The 21,071-nt window shown below is 23.3% G+C and overlaps 5 protein-coding genes across 5 annotated transcripts; 3 read left to right on the top strand and 2 right to left on the bottom strand. All coding sequences in view use genetic code 6, as the record gives it.

Moving 5' to 3' along the window:
* Positions 1-894: 894 nt before the first annotated feature.
* TTHERM_01444910 (chromatin associated protein KTI12) lies at positions 895-2,104 on the top strand (the record flags this gene model as incomplete). Its single annotated transcript, XM_001029545.3, has 6 exons — positions 895-1,045; positions 1,131-1,235; positions 1,300-1,429; positions 1,503-1,546; positions 1,600-1,718; positions 1,823-2,104. The coding sequence occupies 6 exons, from the start codon at positions 895-897 to the stop codon at positions 2,102-2,104; spliced, it is 831 nt and encodes a 276-aa protein (XP_001029545.1).
* A 358-nt stretch (positions 2,105-2,462) lies between these two features.
* Positions 2,463-9,048, top strand: TTHERM_01444900 (PAS domain S-box protein; the record flags this gene model as incomplete). The annotated part of the gene is made up of 18 exons (XM_001029544.3): positions 2,463-2,612; positions 2,899-3,453; positions 3,588-3,758; positions 3,822-4,238; positions 4,296-4,394; positions 4,454-4,819; positions 4,908-5,522; positions 5,616-6,078; positions 6,138-6,448; positions 6,504-6,644; positions 6,701-7,120; positions 7,192-7,332; positions 7,399-7,753; positions 7,838-8,247; positions 8,302-8,439; positions 8,511-8,628; positions 8,685-8,872; positions 8,932-9,048. 18 exons carry the CDS (start codon positions 2,463-2,465, stop codon positions 9,046-9,048), a joined length of 5,175 nt encoding a protein of 1,724 aa, XP_001029544.3.
* Positions 9,049-9,820: 772 nt separating this feature from the next.
* TTHERM_01444890 (hypothetical protein) lies at positions 9,821-11,752 on the bottom strand (the record flags this gene model as incomplete). Its single annotated transcript, XM_001029543.3, has 2 exons — positions 9,821-11,089; positions 11,216-11,752. The coding sequence occupies 2 exons, from the start codon at positions 11,750-11,752 to the stop codon at positions 9,821-9,823; spliced, it is 1,806 nt and encodes a 601-aa protein (XP_001029543.3).
* A 1,518-nt stretch (positions 11,753-13,270) lies between these two features.
* TTHERM_01444880 (cation transporter) lies at positions 13,271-15,389 on the top strand (the record flags this gene model as incomplete). The annotated part of the gene is made up of 2 exons (XM_001029542.1): positions 13,271-13,653; positions 14,219-15,389. The coding sequence occupies 2 exons, from the start codon at positions 13,271-13,273 to the stop codon at positions 15,387-15,389; spliced, it is 1,554 nt and encodes a 517-aa protein (XP_001029542.1).
* Positions 15,390-16,224: 835 nt separating this feature from the next.
* Positions 16,225-17,679, bottom strand: TTHERM_01444870 (hypothetical protein; the record flags this gene model as incomplete). Its single annotated transcript, XM_001029541.1, has 1 exon — positions 16,225-17,679. The coding sequence occupies one exon, from the start codon at positions 17,677-17,679 to the stop codon at positions 16,225-16,227; it is 1,455 nt and encodes a 484-aa protein (XP_001029541.1).
* Positions 17,680-21,071: the final 3,392 nt, after the last annotated feature.

The following is a 21,071-nucleotide window of genomic DNA, read 5'->3' as shown; positions in this document are numbered from 1 at the left end:
CCAACCCCAACCCCAACCCCAACCCCAACCCCAACCCCAACCCCAACCCCAACCCCAACCCCAACCCCAACCCCAACCCCAACCCCAACCCCAACCCCAACCCCAACCCCAACCCCAACCCCAACCCCAACCCCAACCCCAACCCCAACCCCAACCCCAACCCCAACCCCAACCCCAACCCCAACCCCAACCCCAACCCCAACCCCAACCCCAACCCCAACCCCAACCCCAACCCCAACCCCAACCCCAACCCCAACCCCAACCCCAACCCCAACCCCAACCCCAACCCCAACCCCAACCCCAACCCCAACCCCAACCCCAACCCCAACCCCAACCCCAACCCCAACCCCAACCCCAACCCCAACCCCAACCCCAACCCCAACCCCAACCCCAACCCCAACCCCAACCCCAACCCCAACCCCAACCCCAACCCCAACCCCAACCCCAACCCCAACCCCAACCCCAACCCCAACCCCAACCCCAACCCCAACCCCAACCCCAACCCCAACCCCAACCCCAACCCCAACCCCAACCCCAACCCCAACCCCAACCCCAACCCCAACCCCAACCCCAACCCCAACCCCAACCCCAAAGTGACAAATATTTTAGTAATATTAAGGATGATTTTTTTATTAATTTAAATAATTGAATACATATTTATACACAAATTTATCTATTGTAATATGCTGTCCAGTAAGAAATTAAAATAGAAATTAAGTATAGCAGTTTTAAATTATCTAGTAAGATTTTATAAGATTTTCAGCCTTTTAGACATTTTAAAGGCTAGATTAATATTTTTTTTATAAAGTAGCAATTAATCAAAATTCTTAGCTACTTTAATAAAAATTAAGTATAGTTTTTGGATAATTAACAAAAAAGTATATAATTTTAGTAATGCCTTTAATAGTATTTTGCGGAATTCCAGGCTCAGGAAAGACAACAAGAGCTTTATAAATCAAGGAATATTTAGAATAGAAACATAAATGTTAGGTTGTTCATTTGAATGAAGAGATACTTTAAATGGAAAAGAAAGAAGTTTACAAAGGTACATAAAATATAAATTTATATTATCATATTTAGTTTTTGTATTTTGCTACATCATCTCAATCAAACTCATTACTTTTTTACAGATTTTTAGGCAGAAAAATTCGCAAGAGGATTCTTAAGATCTAATGTTGAGAAAAATATAGCTGGAAATACAGTTGTGATTTTGGATTCACTAAATTATATAAAAGGTAGTCAAATTTATTAATTCATTAAATATGATTTAGCTTAAAAATTTTAATTTCCTACAAACAGGTTATAGATATGAATTGTTTTGCCTTGCTAGAGCTGCTTAAACTTAACATTGTGTTATTTATTGTGAATGTGATCCATAATTAGCAAAAGAAAATAATTCTAAAAATGCAAATAATTTTACTGAGGAGATGTAATTAATTCTATTCTATTTTATTATTTGTATTTTACAAAGGGAATATTAATTGAAATTATAAATATTCTAGGTTGGCTGATTACAATAATAGATTAGAAATTCCTATCCCTAAAAGTAATAATTTTATTTTAAAAAGGAATATATGTAAATTATTAATATAAATAAAGATCGTTGGGATTCCCCTTTATTCCATTTGAGATCTAAAGAAGAAACTCCATTTGAAGAAATAGCTAATGTACTCTTATACTAGGCTAAGAAATCAAAAGATCCTGTTTCTACTGCTCCAGTAAATAAAAATATAATAATTATTTGGATATTGAAAGATTACTTTTAACACATATTGATAAAATGAATGAATAAAAATCATATTGTTTTTACTTAATTAATTAGGAAATAAAATTTGAGATTAATTTCTTGCAAGAATTAGATCTTAGAGTGCAAAGTGTAATTGATGAACTTGTATAAAAATAATAAGAAAGCATCTAATCTAATGTTATTACTTTCTCAGATTGTACTGAAAAGCTCATGATAAATAAATAAATTTCATTGATAGAACTCAAAAAAATTAAATAAGAGTATTTAAAGATAACAAAGCACAATCCTCCTAAGAGAATTGAAGATATCAAAAATTTCTTTATTATTTATCTTTAAAAAGTTGTAGAACGTTTTTGAAGCATGCGATTTCAGAATTGAAATAGGCTCTACAAAATATAGAGCATAAAAATATTTGCCTTAATATTAAAATTTTATAATTTAATAAAAGTAATTAAAATTTCTACTTAAAAATAATTTATATGGTTTAATGTTTGTAAAAATACTTGCATAATTGTTCATCTATTTCATTAAAAACATCAAAATAATAATTTGAATTAGTTTTTTTAAATAAATCTTAATAAGGAAATGATTATTACAAATCTTGTTGATATTTGAAATCTATCTAATTATTATAAATAATTAAAAAAATTAATACTGTATAATTGAATATAGTATTTCTTTTTTTAATTTTTAAGGTTACCGATTAGAAAAAGAAATGAGTAATATAGAGGAAAAGAAAGATAAAAAAAAGGATTTTTTACTAGAGGAGAAAACAGGTTTAGAAGCCATATTAGAAGATTTAAAATTAGTTACCTACAATACATTATACGTACTCCTTAAGAAAGAAGAACCTGAAAGTGTCTACGTAAATATATTTTAAATTATTAATAGACCAATCCATATTTTATTTAAGAATTGATTTTAAATAGATATAACAAAATTAAAATGATAATAAATAAAAAATAAAATTTTATCGAATAAAAAATTGAATTCAACTAGATAGATGCTTTTAGAATAGTTTTAAAAAGCATTATTATCGTTAAAGAATTTAATATAATTTTATTTTTAAAATTTATGAAAAATGATAATTATCATTTTTAAAAGTAGAACATTAATTTATTAATTTTATTTATTTTTTATTTAAATGAAAGAGTTTAATTTATGCTACAGCTGCAGATTATATTTAAATGCTTAACTTTCCCTTTAATCAGGGTATCGGTCTAGCTTGGAACGCAGATAGCTTTATGAATTGGTTGTTTAATGTGTTCAACTTCTTTTAACTTACGAATTACATGCCAATCACATATTTTATGTTTGTTTTTACTCTCTATTTAGTGTGCGCATCAATATTAATTGTCGTTATAGATATATTCTATGTTAGCTACAAAATTTCAAAAAAAAAACTCACTGTTACTTGGCCATTAGATATTCTGAGATTGCTAGCTTAGTATTTCTTTACAGTGCTTTTTTTACCAATTACAAATACTTTGGTTGATATATAAAAGTGTTCAGCTGATTCAACAGGGACGCTTGTACTTAATAACTATGATTTTACTTTTCTAGATGTCATATGCTACAGGGGATGGCATATAGTTCATGTTGTTATATGTGAATTTTTCAATCTTATTTACATTTCTTTCGCTTTTTTAATTGCTTACACTTACTTTGAGCCCATGATGACTGTAGGAGATAGAAAAGCGAGATAAGTAAAATTTAATTTTTATAAATTTTTTGAATTAAAAAATTATTTCTTTAAAATATTTTTTGATTCGAATGTGAAAAAATTATTTAAAATAATAAATTATTCATCAAATTAAATGTAATTAATTTATTAACTTAGGATTCTAGAGGAGAAACAACACTAATTGCTAACAAAATTATTGGAACCCTCATTTTAACATTCTTTCCTTTAGGTGATTCTTCATATTATTGGTGGATTATTCTATGTATATTCATTCCCTCAATTCCTTTATGGTGGGCCTATAACATAGAAGATCCTTACTATGATCCAGTAAAAATATATTTATTTATTCACATATGCATTTTTTTAAATTTTATTTAATTTAATATTAAGTATGTAGCAAGATTTTATTAGATAATCACAACATATTATCTATGGACAAACACTAATTTATTTTTATGTAAGCTTTTTGGATCTTCGTATACAGGAGGATTAATTGCTTGGGGTATTGGATTGCCATTCATTATTCTTATTATGATATATTCTAATAGAAATAGAATTAACACTTTAATTAAGAATTAAATAAAGTTTACAAGCGGTGAGCAAATTTAAGCTCATATTAAATAAGTCTTGTAACTTATTGATTACTACAAGACAGATATTAACTCAAAAATACTCTTAATTGGTTATATTGAAAAGCATAAAGAAATATGCTTGGAAGAAGATTGCTACTTGAAAATGAAAAAATCTAAAAAGAAATCAAAGGAAAATTAAAATGAGATGGAAGAAGCCTGTCTAAATCTTATTAAAGTAAATTGAAGCTAAATTAAAAAAAGTATTTAATATTTTGATTCAAAAATTATTTAGGAGTTAAATAGAGTTTATCTAAATGGTGTCAAAAAATTTCCTGCTTCTACTAAGCTAAGAATTAGTTATGCCTTTTTCTTGACAGAAAGAATGAAAAGAGTAAAATTTAGCAATAGTTTTTATTTTAATTTTGATTAATTTAATTTAAAACAAAAAAGAAAGATCTAGCTTACGAGTAATTTGATATTGCAGGAAGAACAAAACCATCTTTCGATTAAGAATTTATTATTTATCGTTTCAAAAAAATGTACGAGGAAAACTAAGGCAATGATAATGATGGAGAAGACGGTGATGACGATATAATTTAATAAATTCAATTTGATTCTGCTCTGTAATTGTGTGAAGAATACATGAAAAGAGCTCTTGTTATGCACAAAGAATTTTGGTAGGAACTAAAAGAAGAAAATCCATCTCTTTCAAAGCTTAACATAATAGGCAGTAAAATTAGTTAGACTGTTTTTTAGGTAAAAGAATAGATGAACACTATGCTTAAAATAAGGGAAGATATTCCTAAAATTCTAAAGGTAATCAATTAATCAAAATTCTCACCTTAAATATGAAATTTACCAAAAGAAAAATAAATTTATTTTAAATCTATTTAAATAAAAAAAGATATTTGGTCAGTTTTTTATCTACGTTTTGAATGAGAAAGAATCTGGATTAGAGCTAATTAAAAAAGCTAAAGAATAAATTGTGGTTGGCAAAGAAAAAGAAAAAGATGGAAAAGACGGAAATTACAATTACAAGGATAACCCCATACCCTACCTTTTGGTAAATAATGGACACAAGTATGAGGTAGGATAGATAATTGATTTGAATTCTCTTTTCTCAATACATTTTGGATATCAAAGAGAAGAGCTTATAGGCAAACAGGTTGAAATAATAATCCCTCAACTGATTTCTTAATACCATTAACAAATAATGATAACTTACTACGAGAACATATAACTTGGATAAGTAGAAAGTAATTACATTAATGAACCTTAGCAAAGATTTGGTAAAAATAGAAATGGCTATATATTCCCTATTCAGTATAAAGTAATTCCGCTCAATGATGAAATGAGCCGTTATGTTGTAGAATTTCAAACAAGTTAAGTCAAAAAGAGCACAGCTGTAATATTTACAGATGAAGAAGGAACTATAAAAGATATCACTCCATTTTGTATTTTCTTATTTGGTCTTGATTCAAGCACAATAAAAAAATAAAAATCTAAAATTGAAACCATAGTAAGCATATATTATATATAATTCTTTATTTTTCGTTTAATTGTTTGCTTTACATTTTAATTAATTTGTTAATTCATCTACTTATTAATAAAGATTCCAGATTGGAAGAACATATAGAATTACAATTAGAGAAAAGGTAAAGAAATATGCTCAAGTGTTAAGCAAATTGATGGAAGCACACTATAGAATTACTCTAACTGCTAGATTACATAAATTGTAATTACTATGAGTGTTCCTGATGAAGAAGATGATGATATTCTAATTTAGAAGCCTTAGCTTATAGGGTATTGCTTCAGATTCGAGAAGATTGAAAAAAATGATAAAAGCACTCACAACACAACCAAAAATTCTCAAAGACACAACAACTCAAACTCAGACTAAAAAAGTATCCATGATGATTTGATGAACTAAAACAAAATAGATGATGTACATACTCTAAATGCATCTATTAATTCTCCGCTAATAAAACAAGCATTTTCTTCTCCTAATCAATTTTCAAATGTATTTGAGTAGAATCTTAACTAATAAACTTTAGCTCAAAAAGATGAAATTCGAGGTAGACTTAATAAATATTATTAAAAAATTCAATAAGCTAAATAAATTATTTTAAATTAGAATAACATGAATAAAATTCTACAGACGTTTTGGTTTCGCATACTTAATTTAAATCTACTTAGCTAAATTAACAGCTAATTGCGAAATCTGATAATTTAAACACATACAGAATATCCAATATTTCTAAAATGATTGTTGATTTGATGAAGCCTCCACAGCTCGATGATTTTGAATTTAATGATGATGACTTTAATTAAGATGATAATGATATAGAAATCACAAATAGGATTAATTATGGCATAGGAATAAGAACAAAGCGTTTGTGGAATAACAAGTTAGAATATTTAGGAGAGCACAATTCTTCTGACGAAGTATTATTTATTTCTTTAAAAACTCAAATAAATTTTATTTTTATTAATAAATTAGGAAGAAGAGGAAGATGATCTAGAAAATAGTGTCTTTGCTAACTAGTTTGCTGATAAGTTTGAGAATGTAGAAGATGAACATATTTTTAACTAGAAGAACTCCTTTTAAACTATTAAATAAGCTCTAAGCTCTGACTATGATGTAAAATAGATAGAATAAATATTTTTATATTTAGTTAAATTATAAAATTAATATAGCACTTGAGTATAAAATGCTTTGGCTTTGTTAGTTTCGTTTGGGTAGGTATTTTGTTTGGTCTGAGTATATACTAGTATTTGTTTAGTTCTAATTTAATCAATGGATACTATGATTACCTAGTTGGAATTAAGTATTTCAATGATAGGCTGTTTTCAATAAACAACATAGTTTCAAAAACATTTGATTTAGTTAATTTAAATACATATCCTGAGATGGTAAGCTAGTTAAATTAAACAGAAATTACTTTAGAAATGTAAAACTCCATTAATAACATTATCGGTATAACTACTAATATGAGTGACTCTTCTTATTCATTTTTTGATTAATAATAATTTGATTAGCCTCTTGAGATTTATATTTTCTACAGTTAATAAGATAAATTAATCAAAAATTAATCTGTAACAAATGCTATTTTCACAGTAAAATTATTTCAGAAATCAATAAAATTAATATTCAATTAAATTAATTTACTTTAATTAAAAAAAAAAAGATAAATTCATTAGCTCAACAATTATCTCAGTAGCCACTATCTTAAATTAGTTTAAATAATCCTAACATCTATACAATTATTTACAATTTCTTTAATACAATATACTACAACCAGAGATCACTTTCTTAATAAATTTACTAAGTAATTTAAATTCACTTTGCAAATAGAAATAATAGCTTATTAAAATAAACCACAAATAAAAATTAGAATATTAGCAATCAAATTAACTCAGTTGATATTGTAATGATAATCATCCTGGCTGTCACTTTCATAATCACCTCTCTATCAGTTTATCTGTTTATTATTTTTACAGTAGTTATTAAAGAATAAAAAGAAAGTGTGCTTTTCTTTTTCCTCGAAATACCGATCAATAATATTAATTACTTTTATAAGCATTGTGAGAAATTTATGGATTCTTTTACTTCTTTGCGAGATGCTATGAACGAAAAAGACAATGCCAAAGATGATTCATCTGATGAAGAAGAAGAAAATATTTATTAAGGAAATAAAAATGATGATGAGGAGGAAGATGAAATGTAAACAACAAGAGAAGTATCATAATGTAATTAATTCATCACCTAATTATTTTTTTCAATTATTTTTATAAATATGATTAATTAATTAACATATTTTATTTGATATTTAGATAACTCTACTGATAATCTTGATTAAAGCTCTGTAAATTCAGCAAAATCAAATGAATAACAATTATAGGAAGAACTTATGAAAAAGAGATAGAAAATCATTAAAAAATATAAAAAGCACAAATTTAGAGGACAAGCTATACTAATAGCCAAATACATCTTCGTTTTGGTTTTAAGTCTTCTTTTCTCAATTATAAGTTATGTGAATTTGCTATAACAAAAAGCTTAAATATAATTCGTCTGGCCTTAATTCTATTCTGATACTATTTTGTAAAGCACTATTGCATATTATATAAATGTTCAAAAAATGATGCTTATTTAACCAGACTTTCCAGTGTTAAGGCATACTGCCGAAAGTACTGGGTTGCAATAATTATAATCTCTTCTAGGTACAAGAACAGGTTTGATAGACGTAAATTACATGATATAAACATAACATTTTTTAATTCTTTTTTATTATTATTAGTTCAACAAAGGACTACAATCATAAAGTATTACCTTCTAAAATAATTACTACAACGTTTATTATGGATCAGTATGCTAATTTTACAATAATCCTAATTATTCTCAGTGTAATATAACTGTTGATCAGAACTTCCAGCTTGTAAATATTTACAACTTAAAGATTAAAACTTTTATTAAAAAAATTTACATTGATTTATATCTTTAATATAGGGCTTATTTACAGTTGTCTAGGCTTATTTTAATATACTAAAAACAAATTTAATTTATTATGAAGAAGGAATATAATCAGCAGCTGATATTACTCACAGACAAATTTTTATAGATGCAGGTATGTGATAATTATTTTAAGAAACTTTAATAATTAATTATTTAAATAAAAAAAAGACTCTTCTTTGTACATTTATTTCTAACCACTATAGAATTGGTTCCTGTAGTATGAGATGCAATATTGCTCAAACTAATTTAACACCTCATTATCAATCTAATCTATTTTGCTTGCAGTATTTTTAGTTTGTCTCTTTTTTTCGTTTTTGTTCTTAATTTTACGTGTGCTAACTTAAAAGTCAATAGAGGTAAATAATTGCATACATTTATAATTTTCACCATATTAATTTTTTAAATATATATATAGATCAATAGAACAATTTAGATGCTTAATATGATTCCATTTAAAGTTATTAAAGAAAACATTTCTATTAGAAGATTTTTAAGAAATTTAATAAAGCAATAAGATAAAACTAAAGTTTGAAAACCTTCAATATTTAGATTTCCAGAAAATTAAAAATTAATAAATTTAAATATTATTTTATGCTTTATGTTAAAGCATTATTTTAAGCCAATACTCATTAATTAAGTAATAAAATTAATCTAATAAAAATATTAATTAACTTTTTTTCATTCATAAATAAATATATAAATGATAGTTGGTAACTTAATTAATTTCATAAAACTTATTAAATTATTATTTGTAAAATTATATTTTAATATTAATATCCTTATTATTTTATTCATTTTCTATCTAATATTTTCATAATATTATACTCAAAACTTATTAATAAATAAAACAATAATTAATTACATTGATGTAATTGTTAAAACTTAAACAATTTATTAGCAAATATATTAATAATCTAAATATTCTTCTAAAGTAAGTAAGTAAGTTTAATGGCTTTCTTTTTTTATTTCAAAAATAAATAAAAATTTTAATTAAATTGATTTCAAAAAATTGTTATATTAAATATTTTAAATCGAGTGAGAGTATTTCAAGATGATAACAATACTCTGATTTTTTTATTCGTTTCAAGCTTCAAGCTCAGTATTTAGAGACTATTAAACTCTAATATAATGATTTTGTTGATTTATAATTTAAATTTATATTAGAAATTAAAACAATTTACATGCAGATAGTAAAATTTAATCATTAATTTTGAATAAATCTAATAATTTATAATTATAAATGGTAATAGAAGGAAGTAATTATATATTTGTAATTAACATAAAATGGATTTTTACTAGTTAAATCAATTGTAATTTTAATAAACAAAACTTGCAGGAGTGAGTTTGAAAGAGTTAAATTGAATGTTTTCAGTTATAGCAAAATTATTTTATGATTTAAGAAAATCACTATGGGTGTCAAGTTTGTTTAAAAAGTAAAATATAGAGTTTTGAACGTTATTCTAAATTTGATGATTGGAGCAAAAACTCTCAGCTAATTATATAATTTAAAATTTTGAGCATTATTAAGTGAATTTTTCTAGATTTTAGTCTATTTTCTCTTCGATGATGTAGTCGAACAAGGCGTTCAAGATGTCAAATGAAATTATTATGAATTGAGGGGTTTAAAATTTGTACAAAATTTAGTATATAATTTAAAACCCATTTTACTCAATAAATTTGTTTGCGATGTTGTTTGTTACTTGCTCTACCATTTAAAACAACAAAAGAAGAATTTCTTTCACCAATTCTTAACTACTTGAATAAGATATTATTAATCCTAAATTCTACCAAAAGGCATTACTTTCTATAACATAGTTTTAAGCAAATGGATTATCAAAGCAAATATTATGAATTATTTTAAGAGAAGTTATATTTATTTTAGATCTCTCTTTAATTAGGAGGTCAATGAGAATACTTAGATTACTGTTTGACTGATAAACAATTTATGAAATATTTTGATCATCACATGAGGATATTATGCATATGATATTTGTTATGGTTTCTACTAATTGTTAATATGATTTAGATTCTGTGTAGTTCATGACATATTTTCCAATTATTTCATAAAATATTGGTATGATATTTGAATTAATAATATTTTTCAATGTAATTTCAAAGGTTATTTCAGAATTTAAAGATAATTTTATTATTTAACCACAAATAATAGAAGAAGAAATATCCACTACGCTATGCTCTAATAATATTTTAGAAGCTGCTTCAATAAGTAACTCGTTAAAATGTAAATGATCTAATCTGCTGTTACTTTTCATAGTTAATATTTGATAATCTTAAACTATTCTAATTATTTACAACACCAACTATCTAAGCACTTCTTCTAAATTGTTTTAGGAGTTTAGTTTTTTTGAGCTTTTACTTGAAACAATCGATTTTAACCTACTAATTGTGTTTTTAAGTGCATTTAAAGAAATATTTAATAGATCATACTACACAATAAGCTTCTACATAATGCTTTCATCTGAGCATGATACTAAATAAATAGCTTAGAAACTATTGCATTATAATTGGATCATATTAGAGTCAACCCAAGTGAACAAAGATTTAAATAGTTTTTCCTATTTTAAATAGAGTATTTATAATTCATGTTTAATATTTTTTATAAGTAGAACTTCTTAAATCAACAGAATTAATGAATGAATGAATGAATGAATGAATAAATAAATAAATAAATAATATGTTACTGAGAAAAGATCAACATTGATTGGAAAATAAGAAATCACAGAAATTGATTACAAAGCCATTATAGAGAGATAATAATTTTCAGATGTCTGTTAATTCTCATAAGTAACTGAAATATCAGCTAAATTATCTATCATCTTTTGAGAAATGTTAATCCTACTCATGTTATTCATCCTTAAATATGCATTAATGTAAATAAGTGACTTCAAAATGCAATAAAACTAAATATTTCCTGTATAGTTCTCTAAGTTATTTAAATGCAATTAAAATTCTTCATCTGTCAACAGTATACTAGGAGAAGAATCTATACCTGACTAATTATTCTATTAGCTATATTCTTTCACGATTTACTCATAAATTTGAGCTGCGTTTGTTTCTTCATATCTGGTGTGAATGTTCTCATTGAATTTCAAGGCTATAATTTACCTGTTTTTCTCAATCTAGCACTAATTTTTTCTTCTCCTTATCTCAACAGCAAACTATTCCTTTTTTTAAGAAAGGATTTGTTTAATTTCATTTTGCTCATTTTTGAGGATCATTTTCTGAAAATATAAATTTTTTTGTATTTATTAGAATTAATAAATATTTCTTTACAAGCAATCAACAATTTGTAAATCTAAATGATAAAATTCTTGCTAATTAAGATCCTAATTCTTTTTAATTAATATTTGATTAAACAAGCTAGCAAGCAAGTTAGCAAGAATTGATATTTTAAGGATTAGCTTAATTTTAGAAAATAAAATTAGATAATATTTAGAGGTATTAAAAATATTTTTTTCCAAAAATAAATAATATTTTCTTGCTTGCTTATATTGATTTCATTAAATAAATCAAAATTCTTAAAAAAATCAAATTTTTTTTTTTAAATTTATTTCTAATAAAAAATATGAAAAAAGGTATTTTTTCATTTAAAAGTTGAAATAAATTTATTATTTAAAGTATTTTAATTTCTTTATTACATACATGATAGGTTATTATTTTTATTTATTCTTAATTTAATGTAATAAAATAATTTAATTTTTTACATAAAAATCCCTATTAATATGCTTAAAACGATAAAATGATCACTAATCTATTTTTAGTTAAAAGCTAATTGTTTTATTTTTTAACAAATATTTTTTAATATCACTAAATTAATTTTTTTAAATTTACATCTGTTATCTGTTATCAAAGTATTAATTGTTGGAAATACATTTTTTATAAGTATTTTAAAATTATATTAATAATAATAAATACTAATAAATTTTACCATGTTATTTTCATTTAAATCATAGCTATGTGTATTCATATAAAATATTCATATTTTTCAGGTAAAATACTTGGTATTTTACATTTAAAAAGTAAAAATACTAAAATTAGTTCTTTTTATTTAGTAAATAATAATAAAAAAAATCTGATTGTTTAAAAATAATATTTATGATTTGTATTTAAGAAATACAGAAACCAACTAAATAATTAACATTTTCTAATAGTAAAAATAAACCTAAAAGTCAAAATGACTAATTAGATATACTTAAAATATTTAAATATTTTATTTTTGAATCAAATTAAATCATATTTGTCGTCATCAATTGCAAACAAAAATGTAAATTTTATAAGTAAAAAGAAACATAATAGAAGGTATAATATTATTTTGGTTCTATTTACTTAATTAATTTTGATAGTTCTATCCATTGAACAAATTTATATTTTATTGCAGATATTAAATAAATTAATTTAAATTTGTATAAATATAAAAAATTGATCTATTTTACTATAACTAATGAGTTTAAAAAAGTAATGATTAAGTATAATACGTATATTACATAGTAAATTGCAAGATATCCAATATTTTTAATCAAAAATAAATTTTGTTAATATTTTGTTTGTATGTGCTTTTTTAATAGTTTGTCAATTTCATTTATTTAATTTAATTTAGCTGAGTAAATGATAATTGGCTGACATAAATATTCGCTTTTGAAATTGTTAAAGTTCATAAACATCAGATCTATAATTTTTTAAATCAAAAAATAAAGCAAAGTAAAAAATTTAAATACTTACTCTGTAAGTGAACGAATATGAACTTAAAGAAGCTCTTTTTTTAAACAAATAAAAAGCAATTAGCTGCTTTAATAACCATCTGCATTGTTTATGGTATTCACGGAACTGTTTTCAATAGTATTCCCTTTATGTTTTATAGGCCAGACATAATATGCACAAAAAGTGATGGAGTTCAATACAAATGTACTGAAGAAGAAATGTGTAAATTGAGAAAATAAGACAGCTCTTTTTAATATCACTTCGAACCTTATAACGACATCCTAAGTATACCTATTGAGTATGACTTATTTTGTGACAGAAAAGTAATGGAAGCTTCTATGCAAACATTATCTACTATTGGTTAATTATGCGGTTTCATTCTTTCATTTGTCTGGAACGTCCCAACTCAAAAAAAATTTAAGTAATAAAGTTATTATTGTTTTCATTAATATTGTAATAATATTAAACTCTATAAAAGAATATCTCATAATTGAAATCAATTTGCAATATTATTAATAATTATTATTCAATTGATTCTAAAATTGTCAAACTCTTTGCTTTTAATTACAATTTTAAATATTTTTTTTATAAAGCCACTCATTATTTATTAAATAAATTAGCTTACTTCTTCAAAAGCAATCTTAAATATCATAATTATTTCAATCAAGATAATTTAATTATCAAAATTATTTAGAAAATCTAAATTTTTTCTATTAAACAAATTAAAAAATTAGATTATTATTTATAATAAGAGAATAAGGGTTTTCAAAAAAATATTTTACATTTAAAGCTTAATATATTTTTTAGATTGTTAATATTTTAAAAGCTATAAAACAATCAAGCAAATAAATGAATTAAAATTCTTTGTTACACAGAATTATTTAGCTCAATTAAATCTTGAGTTAAAAGAACAATTTACTGAATTTATATCATTAAATACAAATTAAGAATTTTTATTCTAAATACATTATTTTATTAAATATTAGGGTCATTTTGATTACTTTATACACTGAAGCTTTTTGCTTGATTTCTTTAATGCTATTTGACAGTCTCTTTTTTGTTAATTTTGCATTGTTTGCTTAAAACTTTTGCTTTTCTTATTTCTATGCAATTTTATTTGTATTTGCTTCAGAATATTTTTGTGATACAATTGCAGATGCTGCTCCTATTTTAACCAACTTTTTATGGGCTTTCACTATGATAATATATATTACTTACGCATATTTTAATGTCTACTGGCGTACTCATTTATCTTAGTTCAGTGGTATCCCTCTCTTGATCATGACTTGCATTTTCCATTATTACTGTAGCAAAGCCCCCAAGCGTTTTGAAGGTGGTGATGGTTACACTTTCAATGACTCCTTAATAGCTGCTGAAGAGTCTTAATAATAAGGTGGAAACGGCCACACAATTAAATAAGAACCACGCTAAGAAGGAGTTTCTGTCATTTAAGAGCTTTTGGAGCGTATGAGAGAAATTAAAAGTGACAAACAATAATTTAAAAATTTAATAGTTTATATGGTTTGCAATGCTGGTTGTTATGTAAGCTATTTTGGTGTTTATTTAGCTATGAACAGACTCGAAGGTAATTTATATGTAAACAGTTCAGTTTCAACTATGTTTGAACTTTCTGGTGGAATCTCTGCTGCTCTATTAGTTTCTCGCTTTAAGCATAAATAAATCCTCTTTTACACCTACGTTCTCATAGGCTTTTCTTATTTATCATGTCTTTTCTTTTAAAATAGCTAAACTTTGGAGAACTTTGGTGTCTTAGGTTTAATTTTATCACTTCTACCTATTATTGTCTCTAAAGCAACTCATGAAATGCTTTTCCCTATTTTTATTTTATATCTACCTAAACTATTAAAATAAAAATATCACTAATTTGCATTTGCAGCTGCTAATTTAATTGGAGTTCTTACCATGAATGTACTTCCATTTTATCAATATTTTATGGAAATGTACTAGTTAAACTAGTTTGTTGGATATGGGCTTTTTATGTTTGTTGTAGTTTTTCAAATTGGTAAAATTGTGGAATTAGATTATGAATCTCACTTAAGAGTTAAAGAATCATCTATGTTTAAAAAGAATTCTAACTCATCTGAGAATAATCACGTTAACATACAAATGGAAAATATTGTAACATTAAGTAAATGATTAACTTCAACGTTTAAATACTAATTTATTTTAATCAATCAAACTTAAAAATAATATATTTATAATTAATTATATACACAAAATATTTGTTATTTATATTAGCATTTTTGTCATTTAAAAATATTATTTATAAAATACAAAAAATATTCCTATAAAATTCAAGAAATTTCTAATGATCTACCTTTTTGTATTTAGAATAGAATGCTAGATGTAAGCATTATAAAGCTATTTAAAGTGTCTAATAATTAATAAATATTAAATTTTATTGGTCTTCACAAACAAAGCAAAACAAATCACATTCCTTCTTTTTTTAGATAAATTTTAATGCATGTTTTAATTTACAAGTCTAATAAATTATATATTTTTTTTAATCTTAAATATAAATTTTAATGTCAAGGAATCTGTTAAATTCAAACAAATTAGAAGTTATAAAATTAAAATTAAATTCATTCTTACAATCTATATCAATGGAGAAAAACTATTTCGTTTCAAAATACAAAATCCATCACAGTAATTATATGTAAATAGTATATCTTATTAAACAAAACAAATAAATTAACTCTAAGCAGAAAGAGGAATTGTTATTATTATTATTAAATTAATTTAAACTTTATATATATATATATGTATATTATGAAGAAATACTATATTTATTTAATTTAAGGTTTTATAATAAGGAATAAACTAAACTTTAATTCAGTGCATTTTATACACTTATTTTTAAAAATTTTTGTTATATATAATAAATATTATATAAATTTTTCTTTATTGTTAGTAATTTATTTATTAAGTTTTTAGATTTCATTTTTTATTCACTAATAAATAATTTTCGGTTTCAATGGAATCTATGGTTTTTTTTATTCAGTAATCTTATAATTTAATTTTCTTATCTTTATTGTTCAGAATAATTCTAATAATATCTATCAACGATATTAGAACTCATTACTTTGTATTGAAATTCAGTAGAATCAAAACAAAATCCAAATTATTACTTTCTTTGTTTCATTTGTTATGAAAATTAATTTATTTGTTGGTCTTCTATTTACATAATTTCTACGATTAAGTAGTCATTAATATCTAAAATTTAATCGCCTATTTGTTAATTTAGAGCAAAAAATTATCTCTCTATAATAGCGTTAAATTGCATTTCACCACATTAATAAGTTCTTTTGTAATTATTATTAGAGTGCAAAAAGCTTAAGTGAGTAACTATTTCTTAAAAACTCTATTTTAATTTTTCTTAAGTATTAATGTAGCAATTTAATGGGAGACAGTTATTTCTCATAATATACTAGGAAGTTTCTTATTTATCTAATCCTAATTTATCAAAAAAGCTATTAGATAAACCGCGAGAGAGTGTAATATATTCGAAAGGTGTTTTTCTTACAATTTTATAGGAAAAAATACTGGTTTTACTATTTTATTAAAGTTTTCTCAAAATTTTAAAGGCTCTTTTGTTGATACTATCGAATCTTTCTTAGCTCTATATATTTTGTAAGTAAAAATCCTTATGTTCAAAGCTTTATTGGAAATATTGTTATTATTAGGAAATAATATGAGTATAATCATTAATTAAGTTGCATAGCTCTTAAGATTAGTTTTGTTAGACATTCTCATAGTCTTCCTAATTATAGAGGTAAGGTTGTTCGCTATTCCAAGCTAGCTCCTCATTTTTTTCTTGCTCCCATTAAAATTTTATGTTGTTAATTTATTATTAATTTGATTATTAAATTTAACTTAACTCTACATGCAAGAAATTACTTGTTTACGTTATATTACATACTTATTTATGGTATTTAAGAATATCTTGATTCATAAAATCAGAATCTGAGAAAGAATAAGCGGTGCTCTATTTTTAGATAGCAATTTCTCCATGGAGGAATGCAGTAGAATTATCTTAGAATATTTTAGATATACTTTCATAATTATATTCTTTCTATAAGCACTTTATATCTATAGAACATCTCTTTTCTTAGGGATTGACGCTTTAAATATTATTATTAGAATTATCACATTCTACTTGAGAGTAGTAGTTAAAGGAGTTTTTCATATCTGTCTATTCTTGCATAGAGTTGTTTCTTTAAATTGAAGTGAAGCTTGCATTTGAAGTTAGTGATTCACACAATATATTACTAGCACTTTAAAACAAGGAGTTAGCCTGAGTAGCAAAACTATCTCTGAGCTTTTCTTTTCTATCATATAAATTATCATTTGAGTGGTCTATATATTTAGAATAGTCTAGGTCATCATCTCCATAGCATGAAATAACAAAGTCTATTTCTTATTCCATTTATATATTTGTGCTTTTTTATTTGTAAAATAGTATGGATGGAGTTTATCTTTCTTTAATAATTCAGTTCAATTTGGATTTATTTTAACAATATTTTTTATTTGTTTTAATTTTCCACAAAATTCAGTTTTTAATTAATCTAAGATTTCCTTTATAAAAGTATAATAACCTTTATTGATTAATTAAGTTAACTTTTATGCAAAATTACATTAATTTTTTCATTTACCAACTAATCAATCTTACAATAATATTAAAATTAGTTTGATTAAAATCCTCCCAAAAAAACAAAGATATTTTTATGCTTTAGAAAATCAAAACAATTAAATATTTTTTAAGAAAAATGTGGAAGCGAAACTCGAATTTGATTAATTTTCCCTTTCCTCCTCAAATTAGAGATACCCTTCAAATTTTTTCATAGAGAGCAGATAAGAGAGTCTATTACCACTAATTTTCAATCATTGAGAAAAAATTCACAATTTGTCATTTTGAATAATAGATTGTGTTGAATATTAAAAAGCCATTCTATTCCAATTAAATACCCAATCAAGCAAGATAATTAATAGATTCTAATTGAAAATTTAAATGATTTTTCGATATACTTATTTTTAGTAAAATTGTCTATTTTTATTAAATTTAAATAGCAAGCGTTTAATTTATTTTTTGTTAAAAAATGCGAATTCATTTTTATTCAACTCTTTATGCCATTCATGCTATTTAAAATAGAAATAGAATCCTTTAATAATCTCAGTAAAATTAAGATAATCACTTATATTCATTCCTCTTTTAAAAAATTTGTCATTATTTTAATTATTAATCAATATTTATTGTATTTAATTAGATTGAATAAATTACATACAATTAAAATTTGTACTATTTTTGAATGACTGACCGAATAAACTTGCAAATATTAAGTTTCATGCAAATATTATCTATCTCTTTTCTTTTCACTTTATCAATAATTTTTATTAAGAAAATTGTAAGACTTAAAACAAGAATCATTTAATTGATTTATTTTTTTGCTTTTTATTTAAAAAAAACAATTTTTGATAAATTCTCTAATGAAATAATATATTATAAAAATATTTAATAGTTAAATTCATTAATTACAACTAAAAGTATGAATGGATAACAATGAATGGTTATTATACTTTATTAAATGGTAGATAGTATTTCAAAATACTTATTCTGATGAAATGGTAAATTAATTGATTTATTTTCTCTTTTCTATAGTCTTTTCTTAGGAAAGGTGAATTTGTTTTAATTAAAATAGATAAAAAATACAGTCAAAATTAGTTTAAAAGGTAATCGCAATATTCAAAAATGTAATAAATTATCTTATAATAACAATTTTTTAAAATGAAAAATATTAGATAGAGTTTTATAATTAATTGGGAAACATGCAGCTTTTGTTTTTTTTAAACCCATTAATAATATATTATTATTGAAAATAAGACTATTATGAATAATTTTCTCTATTAATTATAAGAAGATAATTTCAAGTACTTTTATTTACAAAGTATCAATCAGATTTTAACAATATTTCCAATTAATCAGTAGATTAGAAAAATAATTTAAAATCAAATGTATATAATTAGAGCTGAATAAATCAATATATCCGAAAAGACCATCAATTTACCAATTGCATTAAAGATCCTTTTTATAAAAAAAAATTCTGATAAAATATTGCATTTATTAGATATCTTTAATCTTTTCTATATACAATTTTATCAGAAAGCTCACATTTAATTATTAATTAAAATAGAAAGGAAACACAAATCAAGACCTTATCAAAAACACCTAATATCATAAATTGATTTAAATTTTTGTAAGTTGATTTACAATAGCCATTCTTAAAAGAGGTAATTAATTAATTAATTATTAAATCTAACTAATTTTTTTTATCTATTCAATTTTAGTTAGTTATCTTTTTTTGATAATCCTCAAAATTATAATTAAATTAAATTAATAAATAGCTACCTTTTTCAATTTCACTTATTATAAATCTTATTTTTTTAATTTATGAATTAAATAGTAGATAATGTAAATCAATTGCTTAAAATTCAATTTTTTATTATTAGTTTATGATAAAGAGTTTTTATCTGTATTTATTTATTCATTTATAACGATTTGATTGAATTATTGCAATTAAATATCAATTTTATAAGCTCACTTTTTTATATATTTATTATTTTTAATTATTAATTTATTTTAAAAAACTTAAATAGATGTACTGGTATAGAAAGTTATAAAAAAATAGACATAATTATAAATCATAAAAAAATATATTAAGTTGAATAAGTAAAATCAACCATTTTTACAATCATAAATAAATAAAAAATGAATAAAATAAATATAGACGCTTTTTAATTGGATGATTATTTATTTAGCTATCATCTATTGTTTTGTTATAACAAATATTTTTATATTAACATCATAATTTATTGAATAAGTTGTAGAAATTTAAAGGTCAGATTTTTATAAAATATTGAATTTAAATAATACAAAATAAAAATATTTGACAAGAATTTTGCTAACAAAAATTTTAACGAAAATAATACAGATTAAAGCATTATTGTTGATAAAAGCTCATATTTAAAGAAAAAAAATCTTATGAAAAACTAAATTTGTTTACTTAATTTTTTTTTTTTTTCAGATAGCCCAAATTTTAATCTATTAAAATAGATAGCAAAAATAAATAAATTAAGAGAGATATATAGATAGAAAGAAAGATATCCTTTTATGAAATTAAAACTTTAAAAAATATCTTTTATTAGATTAAGTTATGAAAAGAATAATTAATTTTTTTTTTGAATAAACAAGTACAATCATTTCTAAGAATACTTATTAATAAAATAAGCTTTTTTAGATTAATAATAAGCATTTTTAGAAACAAAAATTCAAGATGGTTTGAAATAAATATTTTAATAATCTTAAAAGTTTTATTTATAAAATGAATTTAACGATTTCTATAAAATAAACACAATCATTTTAAATTTAAATTTTTTTGTTTAGTTCTAAAATGTGTTTTTTAAAAGCTGTATTTTATAAATTATTTTAATTTAATTAAAGTATTTATCTAAATGTTGTTTCCTTTTTGTATAAAATTATTGAATTTTTAATCCTTTGATCTTTCTATTTTCTCTATCCATCTATTTTTATTTTATTAACTAACTCCAATCTTGTTAAATATTTATTTTATAATTACACTTAAACTGTTTTGCTTCAAAGTGTATATTCAAAATTAAGCTCATCACTGCATTCTAAAGGTTTATTAGAAATATAAAAACATTCATGTTTAGATAATTATTTTTAGCACTCAATAAAGACAATGAGTTAACAAATTAATTTTTTTTATAGGTTTTTATTACAAGTAAATATGTGGTTAATAGCAA

This window comes from Tetrahymena thermophila, assembly GCF_000189635.1.
Source record: "Tetrahymena thermophila SB210 genomic scaffold scf_8254021, whole genome shotgun sequence".
NCBI classification, from domain to species: domain Eukaryota; phylum Ciliophora; class Oligohymenophorea; order Hymenostomatida; family Tetrahymenidae; genus Tetrahymena; species Tetrahymena thermophila.
The sequence above is the reverse complement of the archived record's forward strand: the minus strand, read 5'-3'. Positions and strand labels throughout refer to the sequence as shown.